This window comes from Alligator sinensis, unplaced genomic scaffold (genome assembly GCF_000455745.1).
Source record: "Alligator sinensis unplaced genomic scaffold, ASM45574v1 scaffold281_3, whole genome shotgun sequence".
Lineage (NCBI taxonomy): Eukaryota > Metazoa > Chordata > Crocodylia > Alligatoridae > Alligator > Alligator sinensis.
The window spans coordinates 302,015-323,592 of NW_005843118.1; the positions used below are offsets into that span (position 1 = coordinate 302,015).

The 21,578-nt window shown below is 40.6% G+C and overlaps 1 protein-coding gene across 1 annotated transcript; it reads right to left on the bottom strand.

The window, feature by feature from the left end:
• Positions 1-59: 59 nt before the first annotated feature.
• Positions 60-20,597, bottom strand: EAF1 (ELL associated factor 1). Its single transcript, XM_025193874.1, has 5 exons — positions 18,986-20,597; positions 13,365-13,501; positions 11,267-11,433; positions 5,488-5,718; positions 60-938 (listed from the first exon to the last, which is right to left on the bottom strand). The coding sequence occupies exons 1-5, from the start codon at positions 19,121-19,123 to the stop codon at positions 892-894; spliced, it is 720 nt and encodes a 239-aa protein (XP_025049659.1). The 5' UTR covers positions 19,124-20,597; the 3' UTR covers positions 60-891.
• Between the last annotated feature and the right edge of the window lie 981 nt (positions 20,598-21,578).

Below are 21,578 nucleotides of genomic sequence, written 5' to 3' on the forward strand. Positions count from 1 at the left end.
TGAGACACTGAAGTGTATTAAAGAAAGATGTCTTGGTTCGTACACGAGACAACAGTTAGGTTTCTAACTTCGAAGTTTTAATTACATACTTTGTTGTGAGAGAGTCAATGTCCTCAGTGCCCATTATTATACATAAGATGGCATGCATGTACACTGCTCTACAGGGGTTGTTTGTAAACGAAAATGGAACAGAATTTAAGATTATTCTCCGTGAAAATGGTGGTAGCAACTGAAATTTTAGTTAAAAATTATCCTGTAAGGCACTGGTGCAACAACGTTAGCAATTAAGACTGGTGTTCAGGATCTCTATTACAATGGTCTAATGTATTTCCATCATGTTAAGTCAAAACAGTAAGAAAGAAGGCATTAGAAAAGTCTCAAACAGAATTAACCAATCCAATGTTGAAATTTAACTTACAATGCTCTCACTTGAATATACACTCCAGTCCTTACTCTGTTGTGGTTTTTTTATTATTATTTTAACTACTTGCTGGCTCTTGTCTAGAAATAAGAACGGTGTATAGGATAAAGTACAACTGTACTGAACATCTCCTGTGAACAGGAAATATTTAGGTTACGTCAAGAGATAATGGATTATGCCTTACAGATTGTTAACAGTCTGGAACACAGATTGGTTTATTGACTATACATGTCTATTTAAAACCTTAAAAGAATAGAATATACACAAAATATACACTTCATACACAAAGTAAAACCATCCTTGTCTTCGGTTTAACATAACATTGGATATTTTATAGAGTTATGCATTGCTTCTACTAAAATTCCACACATGAAGCCATCTTTATACCAGCTCCTTCATCAGCAACAGGCTCATTGCAAAGTAAATTAGTTCTTCATATATATGCAGCAGAAACATTGAAAACTCAGGTTCTAGTCATCACTGTCACTCCCAGACTCGCTCAACTGCAAGTCATTTCCTATTAAAAAAACAACAAAACACAGGGGCTAGAAGTTAATTCATACTTTGATTATATTCAAATTGAAGAATTATTACATTTAAACTGTAGGAGATTTAAACAACAATTACACAGGCATGAACATGAATGGCATCTCAGAAGCTCATCTAATATAATCACTTTCTGGATGCAAGAACATTAACATTTGCAGAGTTTCTGTACAGGCTGATCCAGGCACAGTTGAATCTCCTTGGCTCCACAGACAGAGAGGCTACTCCCTATTCAGCAAGAAGCCTTCCCTTCTCTAGCAGCTGTGGAATGAATTCCACAGTCTCCTCCCAGCCACACTGCCATATACGGCTTTGGGGCAAGACACTGGGAAATTTTTCTGGCTCCATCTACACTATTCAAATAGATTTTTTTTCTTTAATGGTAGTTTTGGTAACAAAGGCAGGACCCAACAAGTAATGATCAGTAGGAAAAAATCTGAAAGTGGCAGTGCTCAAGAGAACTGGGCTGACCTCACATGGCACTCCTTTTTACAAGTCAGCGAAGAAGGGCACACCCACTGCTTCAGAGGCTCAGGACCTCACAGCATACTCATTATATATAAATAGCACCTGCCCTGCTCTTACAGTGTTCTGGTCATTTACATTTTTGTAAGCCTGCCTTTTCCAATATGCCCATCTCCCTTTGCACCCCTGCTTCAAATGCAGGCCTGCTGCAGAAGACCTACTCAACAGATACCCTTCTCAGATTTCTTCTCCCCAAAGTCTCTCTCCAAACTGATGTTGGGGTTTCCATGGTACATCACCTTCCCCAGGGTGGATGGTGTTCATGTGACAGATAGGTATCAGTGACTTGGATCACGGATATATGCTGGATCAAGTCTCTGGAATATGAGCATATTCCAAGCATGGCAAAACTGCCCTCCTTTGGGTGCAGGAACATGAACATACACAAGTTACTGGTAAGCTAGTGAGAACTTAGTGTGTTAGTTACTTTGAGATATTTGCTAGTGTACATACTCGTACGCCACCACAGCTGAACACTAGATTGTCCCATTTTCACTGAGGGGTAAAATCCCTCCTGTTTACAGAGGGAAGTGAATACACAGGCAATTGGTGTATTTTAAGCTCACCCCCTGGCTTGCCTAATGGAAACTTGATTGTGTGACCATACCCTAAACTAAAGCCTAGCCAAAATCTACTAAATCAATGGAAAGTCTCTCTCAGACTCTAACAGGCTTTAGATCTCGCCCTACAAGAAGAGCTGAATACTAATTAACAATATTAATGGTTTTCCATAGGTACTGGACTCATTATGAATTGTTAGGATGCACTATTTAGTCAGTTCATTCCAACACTGCACTGACAGTATCTGATATCTATTTGAACATGTAAATCCTATATTTATTTGCATACAAAGACGCCCAATTAACCATTTGCAGGGCATCAAGAAATGTACTCATGACTGCCACAGGCAAAATTAAGAATTCTTTATGAAACCTAGTCCTGCCTTTTTGTAAACATTGTATTGAAAACTGATTAAGATTTTTCCCCAAGGATAAATCAGTTAATTGTAATAGTTGACTGTTCTTTATAAAATGGAGATTTTAAAAGCCCTGCTATTCTATCCCCCATTCTATCTCCATCATCCCTTCCAAAGCATGGCAGGAAAGAAAAGATACAGTTTTTCCTCAATAACAAGTCCAAACTACCTCATCCCTCACACCTTCTTGAGTGCCAAAAACCTCAGCTGTATCCTGAAAATTTCTACAACAAAATTATTTTCAATTACCAAATCTGCAGACCATTGAAAACCTGAGGGCAGCAAGTTATTTAACTGAATTCAATGCAAGTTAAGTAACACAAGAAATGCAAGATCGAAAAATGAGCCATGCAGTCTTTTTCATATTTAGTTTGCTTGAATCTGCTACAGAAGCCACAGGCTTTGTCACAACTTTTAAGTCTAGTTTTTCAGACAATGTGGGGGAAACAGACAGGGAACCCATGTCTTTTGACATGGGTCAGCCATGTAGTTTCCTCACCCTTTTTCCATCTCCTACAGTGTGGTCAGGGCAAGAAGAGAAGACATTTGAGGGGACAGGATTGCATAGTTTAGCTAACCCAGGGGCGAGCAATTATTTTGGGCAGAGGGCCACTTACTGAGTTTTGGCAAGCCATCAACGGCGGCATTACAGGCAGCCCAGGGCAGATTAATATTAATTTTCTAAATTTTTTAGGGCCCCCACAGGCCAGATAGAATGGCCTGGTGGGCCGCATCCAGCCCCCGGGCCGCATTTTGCCCACTCCTGAGCTGACCTGTGCTATACTGAATGTGAGGTTGCAGGTTTCTGGTAGACAGAAAAAATTACACTGAAAAGAAAAAGCAGGAGAAAAGTGTTGTGTAAACAGCATGGCTAAATTAATGATGTAGGAACAACCTTTGTTTCTGAAACATCCTGGTTTTGGAGTGCTTGATGTGTCAACCTTAATACAACATTAATAGTATTTACATTTAGTCTCTGAAGCATTCAAGAAAAGGGAGGGATAAAAAGCCCAGTGATACACAGTTTAGGGAGTTTGCTGTGTTTAATCCATTAAGCCTAGGCTCAGGCTAAATGCTCCTCACCCTCTTCTGGCAAATTTACAAACTCTGCAGCAATCAGGGAATCTAAAAACAGCAGAAGTCTCTAAATCTACATGAAGTTCAGTTCTGTACTCTTTGTCAAGGTTACAGGGTGAGCTGCATTTCTTCTCCATCCTCTGTTCTCTTCAAGTGTTTCTTTCTCTGACCTAATGCTTGCACCTCTCTCTGGGCACAGTCCCAGGATTCCCTTAATCTCAGACCTGGGCTCAGACTATGCTCTGACAAATAGCAACTGTGATTTCTCAGCAGGCCTAACTGGGTTCAGGACCTGCCAGTCCTTCAAGAGCTGTTGCCAGTGCTTAAGACACAGCTTTTTAAACCAAAGAATTATTTAATCTTAGCAGTAAGAACAAAGCAAAGCATAAGTGAAAGGATTTTAAAACAACAAAAGAAATGCACACATACTTAGCTTATCTAAAACTTATCACCCCTCCAAAAGCTTGGGAAAGCCTAACTTTCTCAGGACCCAAGACAGGGCATCTGTCAGTCAGATCTCTGCAAACAGTGCTCCCATAAGTAGGGACCTACTGAATTCGGGGTGGCTACCCCTGATTTTGCGGGCAGAACATAGGACCTGGCAGCCCTTTTGCAGGCGAAGCACAGGGGGCCTCCGATTAGCCAAAGGGCCCTGATGGCCCCATCCTTCATCGCTGACCAACTGCAAGGGTTGCCTGTCATATGGCTCCACCCATTATGATTAGTGGAGGGGCAGGACCACATGACAGGAGCCTGTGCAACCAATCAGTGGTGAGGGGCGGGGATGGCAGCCATCTTGCCAAGAGCAGGCAGACACCCCTCTCCCTCTCCCTCTCGGGAGCCAGCATTTTCTTTTCAGCAAGTTCCCCCGCAGATTTTGCAGGCAATGCCAGATTTCACAGAATCTGAGAAACTGCGATTTCAGTAGGTCATTACTCTGGTCAGAGGGAGACTTTGTAACGGGTCTGTTATATTTCTTGGCTCCCAGCCAGGTAAAGCAAAGCCTTTGTTTTTGCAAGCCAGGTTCATATTTTTACACCCCTACATTGTCAGCCTGGGTATGACCATAAACTGCATCCGACTGGAGGGCTTGGTGGCAACACTGGTGGGGCTACTCGTGGCAGGGTAGCTCCTATAAAATACAACAAATGTTGCAACCTCCGGAGTAAGGTGAGTATAGGGTGCCTCAAAACCATAGCCCCCACTTCTTGTGGGTACTCCTTGGTTGGAGAAAGACTAAGGAACATCACCCCAACAGAAACATGTCCTTACTGAGGAGTCAGGCAGTCAGCAGCAGCTCAGATCTGTTGGTCTCTGGCAGAAGCTACAATCATTGAGGCTCTGAGCACCTGGACTCGGTCTGGCCTTTGGACTCTGCCTCAATGATCTAAAGGGGGTGTGATAGGTCTTGGGCAGACTCCACTCCTTCATATTCTTACCTAGGTTTACACGCTGAAGTTCTTAGTGTGATGGTCACACAGACCTTTTCTGCATACACCATGATCCAGAGGTCAACAGTTGCCATGAACAGCATCAGCCTTCAACCAACTAACACACAGATAGCAACTTCACAACTTGACTGTCCAATCCACATTTTTGGAAGTTCAGATTTTTGTCTTTTATTTTAAATTAAAAAAAAAACACCAACAATTCCTTCCTCCTTCACTCAAAATGCCTCACTTCCACCCCTCCCCTACCCCATGGGGCTTTGCTGCCCAGTCACACACGGGGCCTGCTTCAAAACCAAGGAGCCTCTACAAGTTCAGATAAGTTCGACCTTTTGGCTATAAGATGTGTTGTCCAGATATTTAAGCCTGTGTGCACGTAACTGCTTGGGATAACTATTGAGTGAATTACGTTCTACAGACATACATTTGCCTGCTTAGAAAACCAGCAGCCACACACAGCTTCCCACACTGAGAAGGCACAAACCTTTACTTACTGAGAGTGTTCATGAGCTGATTGCTTCCTTGTGGCCTGCTGGTACCATTAGCAACAGGGTTTCTGTTGTTGTACTGCTGGTGGGTTGGCTGAGAAGGGGAAATGTGTGCAGACTCTTCACCACCACTGCTAGAGCTTTCATCGTCACTCCCAGAGGAGCTCTCTGAATCAGATGAGCTACTACCGCTGCTGCTACTCATCTGCTCAATGATCTCCACCTCTGCTCTCAGCTCTGGAATAAAATGAAATTGAGTAGGTTGAAACACTGAGGGATGCCACGAGTTATGGGGGGGAAAACAAGAATGTAAAGCTTCAGTAGCTTTGTCAAACAATTTCAGAATCCCAACATACACAAGGGACTTACTTAAATAAAGGAGAGGTGAGGGAAGACAAAACACTTGAAACTGTCCAAAGACTGTAGCAGATTCCAAAGAAGCAAGGTTATAACTCCCATATATTTTAGATACGTAAGTTTCATGAATCTAAAAGCATTTCTTCCCATGCTATTATTATTATTATTATTCAGTATCCACAGTACCATGCCCTTTACAGACAAAACAGTCTCTTCTCCAAAGAGTTTGTGTGTAAACAGTCAACACAATGGGAACCCATGCATTAGCAGTTCCAGTAACCATATACAAGCATAATACAGCAGTTGTATTGACAAGATCTTAGCCACATTGCTAATCAGTTCTAAGACAAAATACCCAAACCACACTGCCATTGTGTATTTTGAATATGCCACAAGCTGTGAAAAAAACTGCTTAAGAAGCTTTAGAACATATTGGTGGAACTATTTCTTTAATCCCTCCAGCCAAAAAGTCCAAATGTTCAGGGATCAGATGGAAAGTAACATTAAAACTAGGGCTTTTTATACTCTATGTGCATGTGAAGTCCTTAGAGTTCAAGCCCCACTGTGCTAGAGACTGTACTCACACACAGTAAGAAATGAGTCCATGCTCTAAAGAACTTACAGTCTCAGTGGACAAGACAGAGAGCATGGGAGATGGTAGGTATAAACATCCCTGTTTTACAGTTGCAGAACTAAGGCTAAGAGATCAGGTCACTCAGGAAGTCAATGATGGAATCAGGGATCTGACTCAGATTTCCCCAAGTATCTCTTCTATCCCATAAATCACAAGACCATTCTTTCTGTGTAAAGTATCTTCAAAATAATCTAAAACAGAACCTTTCTAGGCATAAAAAATGTCATAAAGATGATCGTTACTTTGAGCCCTCCTAAGAGCACTATGTGTTGTACCAGACAAAGCAGCTGGAAACCCCCCCCCCCCATCTCTTTCCAGCACCATTGGGGGCAGGAGATGGAACTAAAGAACCCTACTAAATCTTGGTCTCCTTAGTATTTGGGAGTGGCAGTGACTTCTTCTGGCTAATTACACACTGGATTAGAAAAAAAAAAAAATTCCTTTTCAGCAGTCCCTGAACAGACTGGTTGTCACCTGAAGTTCCTCTATATGCAATATAACTATTTTTATTCTTTTTGACTGAAAAAAGATTCTTTTTTGGATTTACATGATTGGGCCTATGGGAGGGAATAAGACTTTGTAAACTTCTAAGGCAATTTATCTCTCTCTCCCTCCTTTCCTAACTCAGTCTTGCAGTTTTTAAAATTCTGTTTCATATTTGGATTTTAAGATGCATGAAGAACACTCCCCAGCCACTCCTTTCAATGTATTCCCTGCTGATGTATTTCTAGGATTCTACAGTAACTTTCAAGGATGAAAGACACTGTCTCAGGACTTAAATATGCAATTTGGAAAAACCAAGCACAGGGTAAACTGGACCTAGCCCCTCTTTCCCAAGCGGAAACCCCCAGATATGAATATCTTTCCTCGCTAGCTTAATTTTATACTTTTTTCCACATCCCTTGTTTATATCAATGCTGATAATCTTCTGAAGACCTTTTTTCTTTGGTAAAGACCAAAGCAAATTAGGTATTTATTACCTCTGCCTTTTTTGTGTCCTCTGGGATCCCTCACCTTCTCCACTGAACGCTTTCCCTGATCTTTCTTTTGCATCTGACACATTTGTAGAACCCCTGCTTGCAGTTTTCAACATCCTTTTCTTCCACTGCCTTTCTAAAAGGCAGGGTAGATTTGCACCATATAGAAAGTGTGCGTGTGTGATATAGCACATACAGCAAAAGTGTAAGGAGAGTAAAATTAGAATACAAAAGACAGAATGGGGTGGAAGGGGTGGTGGGGAAGAGAGAGACACTATGCTGGAAGAGACAAGCAGTAAACCCATAGGAACAAAAGATTAATCTAGCAGGAGGGAAAGGAAAAACATCTTGGTGAAACTGGTGGCAAGATATGGTGCCAGACTGGATGTGTGGAAAAAAGCAGAGAAAGGAATAACAAAGTTACACCAATAATATTGAGCATGAGGAACTGGGCTGGAAAATTGCTTATCATCAGCAACAGAAACTAGCAAAGTTTAGGCCCTTTTCCAATCAGCTGCTGCCTCATGGGCTTGCAGTTTCCTTCAGGAGCTTTCTAGTCTTGTCTCTGAGTACCACACACTTAATATTTCAAATCATTTACCAGTGAGGCCAAGAAATCTTTGCCTTCATTGGTGCCACAGCTGCTCTGTATCATTAAAAAACATATCCTGCAGAGCTTCCACAGGATTTTCAGGGAAGTCAGTTAAATCCCAGTTGTCTTAGTATGTCAAAGGTGGTAGCTGAGTCAACAGCAATACCAAGATCCTAAAGGAAAAGCAAGGCTGCTTCCTTCATGCCAGATTTTACATTTTTCCTATTCATCTGTTATGCTGACTTCTTTTTATAGTCATCAGTATAGACAAATTGGAATTCTGGTCTTTTTTTCTGTAAAGGCATGATGATTACACTGCACAGTCAATATACCAATTTAACTCTGAACAATCAGATACTTATCAACATACCTTTTGTTCCTTAAGGTCAACAAACCAAGTCCATCCAAATTAAGTTGAAAAGACCACAAGAGTCAAGAACTGCAGTAGTTGGTATTACTATATACTTTATATAGAGCTTTTTGACATAAGTCTGCTTTAATGAGTACATGCTGTCTAGTAAAGTTGACTGCTGTGGGAATTTTTAATATTTTTGTTTTAAACACCTGATTTCTTGACTTTTCTTTTTTAAAAAGTGAAACAATCTTGCAATTCTACACACAATAGTCAACATCAGACATTTCTAGATTAAAAGAAAATGAAGGTTAGGAAATCATTAATATAAAGATAGCGCCTTCTCTTCTCTTGCATTTTTATTTGAGTTCATGTACCTTCCGATCTACAAAGTCTTTGACTAGCCCTGATTCTTGGAAGTGCTGGCTGTATCTACACAAGATGCTGACTGCGCAGTAGCTCGTTACTACTGCGCAGTAGAGTCGCAGGGCACAACATGTGATGCGATGCTATTGAGAAGTAGTAACAAGCTACAGCTCACTCAGCATCACCAAAAAACTGTTTGGGGACACTACTGCACAGTAATGACGGTTACTGCTCAGTCATTTAGTACTTGTGCAAGCATCAGCATCTTGTGTAGATGTGGCCACTGAGTGTCTAAAACTACTAGTACTAGTAGTAGTACCTAAAAGTACCACCAAGGCTACAACACATTGTTGATGCCTAACAGTTGCAACTATAAGGCCATGCATCCCAAGCGGAATATAGGGTAGAAGAAAGGTTACGCAAGACAAAGAAAACAATTTGATTTGGTATTGTGAGTTTGTAGAGAAGATAGGAAAACCAACATTGCACAGTGAAACTCAATAACTTTGATTCACAGATATCCCTGACACACACTATGCAATTCTATGCTGTCATTTTTATAACGTTAAATTTTAAAGTACAACTGCAGTTTAGGTATATAGAGCTACTCAACTTTTAAGCAATGAATTCATAGTTTTCAAGCAAAATACATACATATATACACACACAGACAAACACACACATTTTTTTTCTGCATATTGTACATCTTAATTATGTCAACATTGCCACAAATACATCTGCTGTGCTCAAATATGCTTTATTCATGTCAGCAATCCTCTACTCCCTCCCCCCATACACACCACAATCTGGTCATTTATTTTCATTGCTCAATGAAGTGTGGTCAGATGCAGCTAAGTATTCATAATTGGCAAAATCCTTGTGTTATTTTGGCTCCTTTGTTACACCAAGAGGCAAAAGGTTCACAAAAGGTTTCACAACCAGCAGGGAAAGGATTTATTTGGTATAGGCACTGTGGAGATGGCCATGAGGCTGGCTCCTAAACCCTACCCTAGGGAATATATCAAGGACAATAGGGGTATGTCAGAGGTGTGACTGACTGCAGAGATTCTGCAAGGTACAACAGCCCACATCCTAGTGTGGGGAAGTGGCTTTTACTTAAGACAAGTTCAGGGGCCTCTCCACTCACTTAGCAACTTAATTATGTCATCCCAGAAGGATGCAAAGGTAGTACAGAATCTCTTTGGACCATCTATCCCCTGGACATTATATTCTGTGTTGTGCCCCTGAAGGCAAGTACAATTGTTCTATCAGCAAGAACTATTCTGCCAATGGATCCATTCCCTTTCTTACTGGGATTGTTTATAAAATATCCTCTCTATGAAATACAACCTTGATCTTTCCCCTTTTTGTGCCAGCCAAACGCCCTTATGTCTAAGTATGCAAATGGGCAGATGTTACTTTGAGGTTCTCTCCAATATAGGCTGTTCCAATAACAGAGAAATGACCATACACTAACCTTTTACACTTAACCTTCCCAGATATTAAAATGATCTCTCTGTAGTTTCTTCCCTTAACTAACTTCACATATTTGAAATGTCAAAATTAAAAAGGTATAAAACAGAGAGACGCTAAAAGCATCAAAATTCACAAACCCATAGACTTCAGCATCGTCTTTTGACCAACATACTTCAAATTTTATACAAGGAGTAAACAACGTGCTCCAGGCAACATATGGGTGCTTGAAACGTGAAAATTTCTCCTAGCGCCTAGTGTAAGTTGAAGAAAATTTTGCTGAATAATGTAGGGTAATTAATAAAGGCTAAGTGTACAGGAAAAAAACAGCTATGTGGGGCAGAGAAAAACTCTAAAAATAAAAAAGAAAAGAACAGCATGGTCTTAAAGACAAAAAAAAAAATAAAAATCAATTCTAGTCCAAGCCAAGAAACCCAAGAGACCCAGATAAAACCTATATTCAGAAAGCATCTTGCTCCAACTGCACTAGTCACAGTAAAACCATGCACAACACCATCTTGGTGGAGAGGGTAGGGGCAGAGATTGTGCTGATCAATGCCCACAAAGGCCTAAATTGTGGCCACATGGCTGGTTGAGCAGATATGTTTAGTTAAGACACTAATATTTACTATCCTGCACCCTTAAGAAACTTGAATAATACAGCAAGTATATGGGCATATGATCCATACTGTACACACCTAATCACTATCAAAGTTACATGCATACAGGACTGGATCGTCTTCTGCTGGCTAAACTAAGCAAACAACTCCCATAGTATCCAATTGTTACACTGTTCAAGTTTTTTAGTTCTGTTTTTACACAAGGAATATTTTGAAAGAGATTAAAATTATCAGCAAATGATCTTCATAAGACGGAGAGATGAGCAAATATAAATGCCTAGATTGACAGAAGAGAATAACTAATTCATTAAGAATCCTTAGAACGAGTGCCAGAGAACACAGACTAGCAGTCAAGTACCAATAGTAGATGCTTTTAAGTCTTTATAAATACATAATCATATAACAGTTCTTTACCTCTCTTAATATCATCCAGCTGAGGTTCAGGTGAAGGGTTGTCTTTCACAGGGGAGGTTTTAGGTCCAGCTGCTGGCTTGGTTGGAGCTCTGAACTGTGATGAAGGCTGCGAGGCTCGGGCAGACTGTTGTTCTATTCGGGCCTGGATCTTACTGCTGCCCTCAGCTCTGAAACAACATGCATAATATTGGAATATTGGTGGTGCCATAGAACTGTATTAATTTTTCCTAGTCAGATTCATGTTCCAAATCTATTTAATGATTTCAGTGTGAATGCCTATTTACTTTGCATCTTGTGGAGCTTCACTGCAAATTACATATTGTAAGTGCTACAGTGCCAAAAACTGTTCTCTTTTAGTACATGACATTACTGCTGTTTAACAGGAAATCTGCATGTGAAAAGACTGCAGGGTTGCATCCTTATTAAATGTATTTTAAGTCTATGTGAGATTTAGCAATAACATATTCTGTACACAAAAGATTTTAGTTTGCCAGTGAATATTTATCCTTTTAAAAACAAATTAGATATAGATAACATCTTTCATCCTGAATCATCTTAAGTTGGTTAGGGCGAGGGTCACCAACCTACAGCCTGTGAAAACTTTGGATCCAGCCCACAAATGTGGGACTTTGATGGTGGGTTCACTCCCTGTACCACTGCAGGGGATGAGTGCTAGCAGTGGCATTGGCCTAGCACTCGCCATCCTGCCTGCCTCTGACCCAGAGTGGGTCATTCCAGCCCGCAGCTTGAAAAGGTTGCCAGTCAGCGTACATCTAAAGCTGCAGTGTAGCATACAGATAACCGAGCTGGATACTGGGAAGCAGTATCCATGGCTGCTAATTTACTCTGCCAGTTTGTGAACAACCTCAGGTACCAGAAGCAAACTAACAGCTCTCTCAATAATATCTCTACACTACACTGGGGCCTGCAATGCTGACAGACCCACAGAAATTAAATACATAAAGACCAATTTTTCTGTCGTTGATATGCAGCTTTGAATCTGGTGAGGGAGCCGGGTCTAATACTCCTCCATTGTAAAGAATGCCAAGCGATCTTTAAAGATGTAAAACTGTGATCATGACCACTTACATCTCATTAAAAAAAAAAAAGACATGAATGACCCCCAAAGTACAGGGTCCTGAAGTACCATGCTGATACACTGACTCAGAGAGAAGTGGGACCTACTGAATCATGAGTGCCAAGCTGTTTTTAGGGGGTCTCCCAGCCAACAACCATCCTGGCCCCAATTTGCATCTCTAAAAAGTTTTGGGAGGCCCTCAGTCAATGGTTCAATGACTGCAGTGATGCATTTTTAACATTTCACATTTTAAGCTACTTAAAAATTACTTATGCATGAGATATTTAAATAACCGCACACTCCTTAAAACTCAACTGAACTGTGCTCAACGGTGCCTAAAGAACTCAATTCACAGACTTCAGGTGCCTAGCTATCAGCATGACTACTTTGAAATATATTTCATCTGTATATTTTGTGGAGTGTAATCTGTGCACTGAGGTATGAATTTCAGATCTGGCAGAAGTTCTGACCTCAGCAATTCTTTTAGGCAAGAACCTACAACAAATAATTATACATCCATTATTTTTCAAGCCTTGCACCTTTAAGTTTTGGCCTTTTGCTCTGTTTTGTATATTTATCTACTCTATGCAGACGTGTGTTTCTTCCAGTTTAATTAGCATAAGTAACTAGAGGCTTATGACTTCTGCAGAAAGTCTTTAGATCTGTTACTGACAAATCTAACTGGCCATTTGCTGGGTTGGCACTTCCAGCTTTACTAGAGATTCCTGAAAGTCACCCAACCTTTTGGCCAGCTTAAAAACTTTGAAAATATCAGCTATTACCGGCCAATAATTAATTATAATGATCTCTCTTCAGTAATGGGCATTCCACCACTTACACCCAGATATACATATACAATAGAGATTTACTTGTTAAGGCATGATTGGTCACACTAGGTCCATATGATTAAACATTATACAAAAATCCACAAGAAATCAAAGCCATCTCCCAAAAGAACACCATTAACATTAGCTCTGGCAAAAATTATTTATATGAATCCATGTGTGTCTCCAGTTTTACCTTGTTTTCTTGACTTGAATGCTGCTACTAAGTTTTTCAAGCACATATTCTCCAGTGTCATGATTGATAATAAGTACACAGTCCTTCTGGTATGGCCTTTTATTTCCTTTGAAAACGGTCATTGGAGGAGTTGAGCCCTAGTATTTAAGAAGTACACATTCATTTGACTATGCCCACAGCATATAAAAGCATATGAAAGGTAACTCTAAAGAATACAAGCATTTCTCTGACTTAGGACCAAGAAATTATTTAATTTTTATTCAAAACATTTGTTCATTTTAAAGGGGATGAATACATTTGTATGGATTAGATCAGACTTTTCTTCACTACCACAGCAGTATCATACCTGTAATCCTTTTAAGTAGCTTTGTAGTGACAAACGTGTCCATTCTTTGGCAACTATTATTTATAATTCTCCTTTCAAATATGGCTACTGAATTTTCATAGTTCACACTGACAACTTTTAGAAACCTCCCTAATATTTTTATGAGCTCAGAAAACCTTAGGTTTGCATGCAAAATACAGTTCCAATTATGCATGCAGTAGAACAGCCATCTGAGGAAATGTGAGAGAGAGAGAGAATGCAAATATCAGATATTATATTTAAATGAAGATCCAATAAGCAGGATTGAGTCACATCTGCATCAAGGAGATTTTTAAGCATCTGAAAAATGAAACGATACATGCAGGAAACAGAAGGGCAGGCATGTCACTAAAAAGTTTACAAAGGAACAACAAAAATATTTAGGGACAAGAATAAGGAAAGCTAAAGAGAAGTAGCTAAATGGCAAATAAATGACAAGAGATGTTAAGGGTGACAGCAAGAGGGTTCTACAAGCAGGTCAGAAAAAAAAGATCAGGGAAACTGTGGCTCTGCTGCTCAGAGAAGGTGAACTATTAGCAGTAGACACAAAGAAGGCAAAGCTAAATGCCTGCTTTACTCCAGTCTTCACAAATCAGAACTTCAGTCAGACAACTAGCAAAGTTTATGTAAACAAAGAGTGGGGAAAAAAATGTAGTTCCTGATAAGTAAAGGAATGCAATCAAAAAAAAAATCATTCATAATAGTAAAAATTAAAGTTAGAGTGACCTGATGGAAATCACCCTGAGATATGGAAGGAACTAGCTGAAGAAACCTCAAAGAACTGGCAACAATAACATTTGAAATTAATGAAGGACAAGTGAAGTCCCAGAGGACTGGAGAAGGTACCCATATTTAAAAAGGAGGGCTCTGGAAATTACAGAACAGGCAGCTTGACTTTGATACCTGGGAAGTTATTAGAGCAAATTATAAAACACTCAGTTTGTAAACATCTAGATGATGGTGTGATTGCTAGTTGCCAACATGGATTTATTAAGAACAAATCATGCCAAACCAACTTGATCTCCTTCACTGACAGGAAAGCAGGTTTGGTCCATAAGCAGAATAAAGTGGACATAATATACCTGGAGTTAAATAGGCTTTTAACAGAGTCCAACGTGCCACTCTCATAGGGAAGCCAGAGAAATGTGGGCAAGACAGAATTACAATGATACTGTTACCATTATATATCACTTGTGTAATAATCAAAAGCAAAGAGTAAATATCAATGGATCAATTTCAGGTTAGCAGAGGTTTTAGGGGTTGACAGGCTCTTCTGGAGCCAATGGTACTTTAACATTTTTATTAATGACTTGGATGGAAGGATAGATAATATATTGATCAAATCTGCAGATGACAAATACTTCAGAGGATAGGATTAAAACTTAAAGAGATCCTCAGTAATTGAAGCAGTCATCTTTGGATATCAGTGAAGTTCAACAAAGACTACCATAAGGTTCTACCCAAAGGGAAGAAAAAAATATAAATGCAAAATGGGATTGCCAAGAAGGATCTGGGGCTTATGGTGGAGAAAATGCAGTTTTGAGTGGCATTAGACACAGTATGCAAGACCCAAGAGATGATAGCACAACTCTCAGTGCTGGTTAGGCTTCAGCTGGAGTAATATGTCCAGTTCCAAGCACCACAGTTTAAGAAGGATGCAGAAAAGCCAGAGAAGAACCAGAGATAAGCAACAAGGATGTTAAAGGGGTTGGGAATGAAGGCTGTATGAGGAAATATTGAAGGAACTAAGTATGCTCAGTTTGGAGAAAAGGAAAGTGTGGAGGGTAGGGGAGAACATATTAGTCTTCAAATATTTGAATGGCTTCAGTAAAGAGGGATACAAATTATTGTACCCTGCCACAGAAGGAAGGGCAAAAGGAAATGGGTTTAAACTGCAGAAAAGCAGATTTAGATTAAGTCTCAGGAAAAACCTCCTAACTGTAAGAACAGCAGGACAATGGGACAAGCTGCCTAGAACGAAAGTTGTGGAATCTCCTTCCCTAGAGGTTTGCAATAAGAGGCTGCAACAGGCCTCTGCCTGGGATAGTTTAGGAACTGTAAATTCTGCACCTGTGCAGGGAATGAAACTAGATGATCTTTGAAGTCCCTTTAATGCTGGGATTTTATACTGCACTGAGACGCATGGCTAAGAGTGAAAGGGTTAATCAAAAACCTAACACAGTTTGTCTGAGGGGTATGTAAATGTACATCTTCCACTATGAAACCCAGTCAGATTTTATACATGCAATAACTGTAAAGCAAGGGAGAAAGAATAATGAGGTTTATTTACAATTGAACAAGCAGGAGGCTGTGCTTCAGAGTCCTGAGAGCACCTTTGCCAATCAATATTCTTGGGAAGCCTCTTAATCAAGAACAGTATGCAAAAAGACAGTCTCTTTGGGCTTCTCTGCTTTTAAAGGGAATCATAGCCCTTAAAATACAACTTTGAGCTACCAAAGCGATACAGCTCAGGGATAGGGCAAATGCAAATGAGAGACTAGAACTGGTAACCCATCCAATTGCCAGGGATTTGGTAAAAAACTGTTTGTTACAATGGAAGAACAGGATTCAGGAGATCAGAAAACCCCCTTGGTTGTTTTATCAGCATGTGTGTGTGGCAAGTCTTGGTATCAACACATTCTTTATCAGCAGGGATCCTAGTTTCCTCTGATAAAAATATTTCCCAATTTTTGGATTAAAAAATGTAGCCCAAAATCCACATTTTCTCATAATTAAAATGAAATGCCATTAATATATAGAGATGCATTTGGTAGCCGTGTTAGACCAACACGGCTACCAAATACATCTCTGAAACATGGAAGATGCCAAATTTTAGCCAATTTTGGATTTAAACTTCATTGCTGAACAAGAAAGATTTCTACACCTTCCTGCTTGCCATCTGACACTACCAGGAAAGGAATCCTGCCTTATCTACGCATTAAAAAGCAACTCACAAAAGACACTTTCATGGACCCAGAGGAACAGACTTCCACCTTCAGCTTCCTCTGTGCAAAATGGAAGTTTATTTTCTACCCATGGGGACTTTTTACCACCTTTAATTTTCTCTGAGCCTGAGAAAGGGTGTGCACCCAAGAGCTTGCAAAAAAGATCATTTTTGTTGGGATTTCTTAGTTGGTTCAATAAAAGGTATCATCTCTGAACCAAGAGTTATACAGTTTTGCATTTCCATTAATATCTATCTACCTATGGTGGCATTTCATTTTAATCATGGAAAAATGTGGGTTTTGGGTTACTTTTTTTCATCCAAAAATTGGGGAATTTTTTTTTAAATCAGAGGATGAATCAAATCAAAATGACATTTTCTGTTCTTACCAGAGTAAAATTAAAATAATTTTTAATCAGAACAGGCATCTGGAAGGGTGCAGGACAACCAATTTTTATTCACGAATATAAAATAAGGGAACAATATGATTGTTGATCAAAGGAAAAGGAAAGGAATGTTGCCCATCCATTTTAAACCTATCTATGTTGTATATTAATTCAAGTATGTTAGACTGATAATATTAGCCTGAGCCAACACACAAATCCAATTCTACAACACGGGCGCAGGATTTGTTTCACTGTGGAAAACCCAAGCTCTTTATTACAAAACATAAGCATTTACAAAGGTTTGGCCATATTCTTTATTGTCACTTGACTATCATCTTGGCACAACAGATCTTTATTGTATAACTTGTGAAGGAACTGCGATTTAAATTCATTGCATCTGACCAGAAGCACCTTCCAACCTCCTACAAAGTTGAGGTACAGGATGGGGAGGATGGGGTACACAGTACATGTTGTTTGCATAACCTTCAGTAACAAAAAGCCATATTAAAAGGTCTACCTTTAGCCTTCTGAAAGTTGTTTCTTGATCCATACTTAAACTATTTATGTATTTATTTATTCAATGTATATGCCACTCTTCCCAACAAAGGCTCAGGGTGGCTTACAATAAGAAAACAGAACAACTTAAGAACAGGAAAGTGAAAAGAAGACCAAAACAACTTAAAAGGGAATCAGAACATCAAAATAAAACAAAGACTCCCTAAACAACTTCTTATCCTAGTTAGAGAACTAAGTATAATAAAAAGTAGGGGTGCACCGATAAAGATTTTCTGGGCCGATACCAACAGCCGAAGATTAACCAGCCTTACTGGCCAATTCTGATCCAACTGCTGATATGCAGCCTGGCAGCTTGGAGAGCAGTGTCTGGCTGGTAAGTCTGTTGTGGGTGAAGGGGTAGGGAGAGGGAAGGGGTGGGTCCCAGATTTGTGAACAGGGCGAGGGTGGGCTGCTGCTGTGGGCTGGGGCTGGAGGCTGCGCTTGGGCTGGACAGTGGCAGCGCTGGGGTTGGGGGGGGGGTACAGGAAGGCTACAGCCACCCCAAAATTCACCATAGCTCCTCCTCCCAGTGCTGCCATCACATCAAGCACAGCCCCGACCCAGCCCCTGCACCGGGAAGAGCCCAGCACAGCCTCCAGCCCCAGCCTGCAGCAGAAGCCCACCCTCACCCCATGTGCACATACAGGGGGCACATGCCCCCCATGCCTCCCCCAGAGGCATGTGCTACAGTGGAATCCGCCCCCACCCCGCCCTGTGGCTCTGTCCCATGCCCTACCCCAGCTGGGTAGCTCCTGTCCCTACCCCAGCCCCACTCCCTCCCTCACTGCAGGGGCCTCAATCTGCACCCCCACCATGCTCCTTCCCTCTCCCCACCCCAACAGACTTTTCAGCCGGACACTGCTCTCCAAGCTGCCAGGCTGGCTGTCTGCATGCTGTACTGCAGCTGCGTGCATGCACGCAGCATTTATGTGGTGTTATCAGCCACATCAGCCAAAAAAAGCAGAGTGCTGATAATGTCAATTTTCCTTTTACTGGTGCCGATATGATATGGACCGATCTATCGGTGCACCTCTAATAAAAAGTGGATTGGAACTCCAGCTAGAATTAAAAGCTTTTTCCAAAGAACCCCAAGAAAGACTAACTATACGCAAAGAAGACTGGACTTTTATAGACTGCATTTTACAATGATATGCTGATATAGTCAAACATTGAAATGTTTTGCTTTAGTTTTGTGATCAAAGGTAAAAGCAACAACACATTAAATACATCTAAAGCAAAATAAACCTGAATAGCAGTCAGCAAGAAAATAAAACCACAGTGAATTTGCTACGAAGTTGAAAAGTAAAACTGCACTGTAGCATACAAGAGTCACGGCTAAAACCTACACCCCTGTAACATACAATAAACTTACTGGAATATGTGGCAATGTTATTGTTACTTCATCTCCTTTACCAACTTGGAGCTCCCCCTCACAAGATGTGTCTATGGATGCTGGCTTAAAATCATCTAAAGAAAAAAAGAAAATAAAAATAACTGGTAACAAAGACATTCTATTTCTAAACTATTTCTGGGGTCTTCATGATTTCTTTCTCTCTGGAAAAAAATATCCCCTAATTTATCTTTATTACAAGGAAAGTAAAAAGGTGGGCTAAGACAGCTATTAGAAACAGGGAAGGATTAACACAGGCACAACAACAGAGAGTGCCCCCAGCCCACCATAGCCTTTGGTTAGAGCACTCTTCTTAGAGCTTTCTGGTTAGGGCATTCTCCTGAGAATCGAGAGATGTGGAGAGAGGCTTTCCTCCAGAGCCAGGCTTAAAAGCCAGACCACCCACTTCCTGGGTGAGTGCCAGCCAGTGGGCTATTACATAAAAGGTTGCTACAGGTACCAAAAACATTACCTTTCCTCTGACCGTGCCTTAAAAAAAAAAAAAGTGAGCCAGGCACCTGTACCCAAAGAGATGGTAGACAATAAGTCTAAGCAGAAGTCTTAGCCTGTGAATCCCAGTATTGCATAGGCCTCTAATTACAGTGTAGGTCCAGGCAGAATTTTGGCTACACTCCCCTCTTCAGTGTTTCCTAATGATGAGTGCAATCATCCTCACCCTGCTCACTCTGCTAGTTGTTGTGAATCATAATCCTGGATGCTTAACTCTCCCTGTTAATAGTGCAGAGAATATAGGTACCTAAATTCCTTTGTGAATATCATCCTGTGGGTATGTTTGCAAGGTGCTAGACAGAGATACCCAAGATAGCTCCAGAATGAGAAACAATAGCTGCGTTTGTTCAGTACTATGCCCAGGATAACTAGCCCCTGGTTTGGGAGCATGCACATATACTTAAGATGACACAACCTTATAGACCCTGTGGTTGCTTAAATAGGTACATACAAAAAGGTAAATATGAAAAGCTTAAATAGGCACAGTGACATCTGAGTTTGCAGGTGGCCTGAATCAAGCACAGAACTGCTCTACATATTTTAGTAGGGTGTTAACTCCAAAACACAGTAAGTATAGGGGCCCTGTCAACAAAACCCCAGAGGACTCTCGAGTGTGACAAAAAGACAACTTCAGTCAGTTTGGGTTATTATGAAGATACTCTGTGATTGCTCAGGTTAGTATTGCCTAGGGTCCTTCTGTGTTCCCCTTCCCCTCCTCAGGCAGGAGGATGGACACTTGTGGGGAGAGCAGAAAGGCAAGTCCAGGTTGGGGGTGGGGGACAAGCAAGATACCGAAGTGGGGCCAATGGCAATACAGGCCTTGTGTCATGACGTGTTAGAGTCCCCAGTTGCCTAAAAGTGGCCTTAGCTCACAAGGGTTTTAGTTTGACTGAACAGAGCATACTTTGCTGTTCTGAACTAGTGTAAGCTAAGACCCTAGGAACTTTTGCTAATACAAAACATTTAATTCAAATAAACATAATTTCAAAAGAGATTTTCAGTTAGTTATTCAACCACACTACTGAGATATGAAGATAAAGACATAAACAGATGACCACAATGTTCAACGTTTTGAAAAATGGTTTAAGCTCCTATAGTACAATTAGATCATGACCTAGATGTGGAGGATACTACCATTTTTACAAGCATTTTTTACTTCTGGTCTCAGCATACAAAATTGCACAGCCAAGACATCTCTAATTATTGTATTTGCTGTTAAAACATCAATTCCATGGAGGTATGTAAAATGCAACTCTACACAAAAGGTAGGCTTGCAAAAAAACCTAAAACAAACAAACTTCTTCTGAAGAGATACTCACTTTGAATAAAAGCTGTTGACTTTAATGACAAAAAGCTTAATTGTTCCATACCCTTTCAGCACTCCCAAACAACAAGAGAATGAAATGGCAACTAGATTTAACTTGTGTTCCTACTCTTTTCATCCAAAGACCAAACCATGTCCTCAGGTTTATCCAAGGAACCTTGTAGTCTAAAACTAGTGGCTGTTTTCCCCTAATGTAGCTTTACAGATTTACTGTGTGGAACACAAGAGTAGCCACAGAAAATCAACACCCGCCCCCCCATCTGGTCTGTGTGCCAAAAGAAAGAAGCCAGCCGTTCAGCACGGGCAGTCTAATGAAACTTCTCTTTGAGTGAGAGGTGCATTTCTGACCCTTTATTGGAGATCTCTGACTTTGGATCCTGTCAAGCTCTCTGCTCTTATGGGGGGAAATGGTAGGAGCAAGGGTGACTGACAAAAGATTTCACTACCAGGCTTCTTTCCTAGCGGTGCCTGGTAGAGCAAATATATGGCCCACAAGCACTTTTTGCTTGGAGAGTTTATTGGTCTTTGTGTGTCTTGTTAGTTTACCTATGAACACACTAGCTTTACGCCCCCTTAGATAAAATCATGGCCTTTTCCCACTGAACTTCAGAGCATTTTCTATTTTCCATCCAGCTTTCCACAGATGGAAGGGCTAGAAACTCCCCTGCTTTTCCTAGAAGCACCCAGATGAGGTGTTCGGGGAAGGTATACATACAATCATAGAAAAATAGGCCTGGAAGT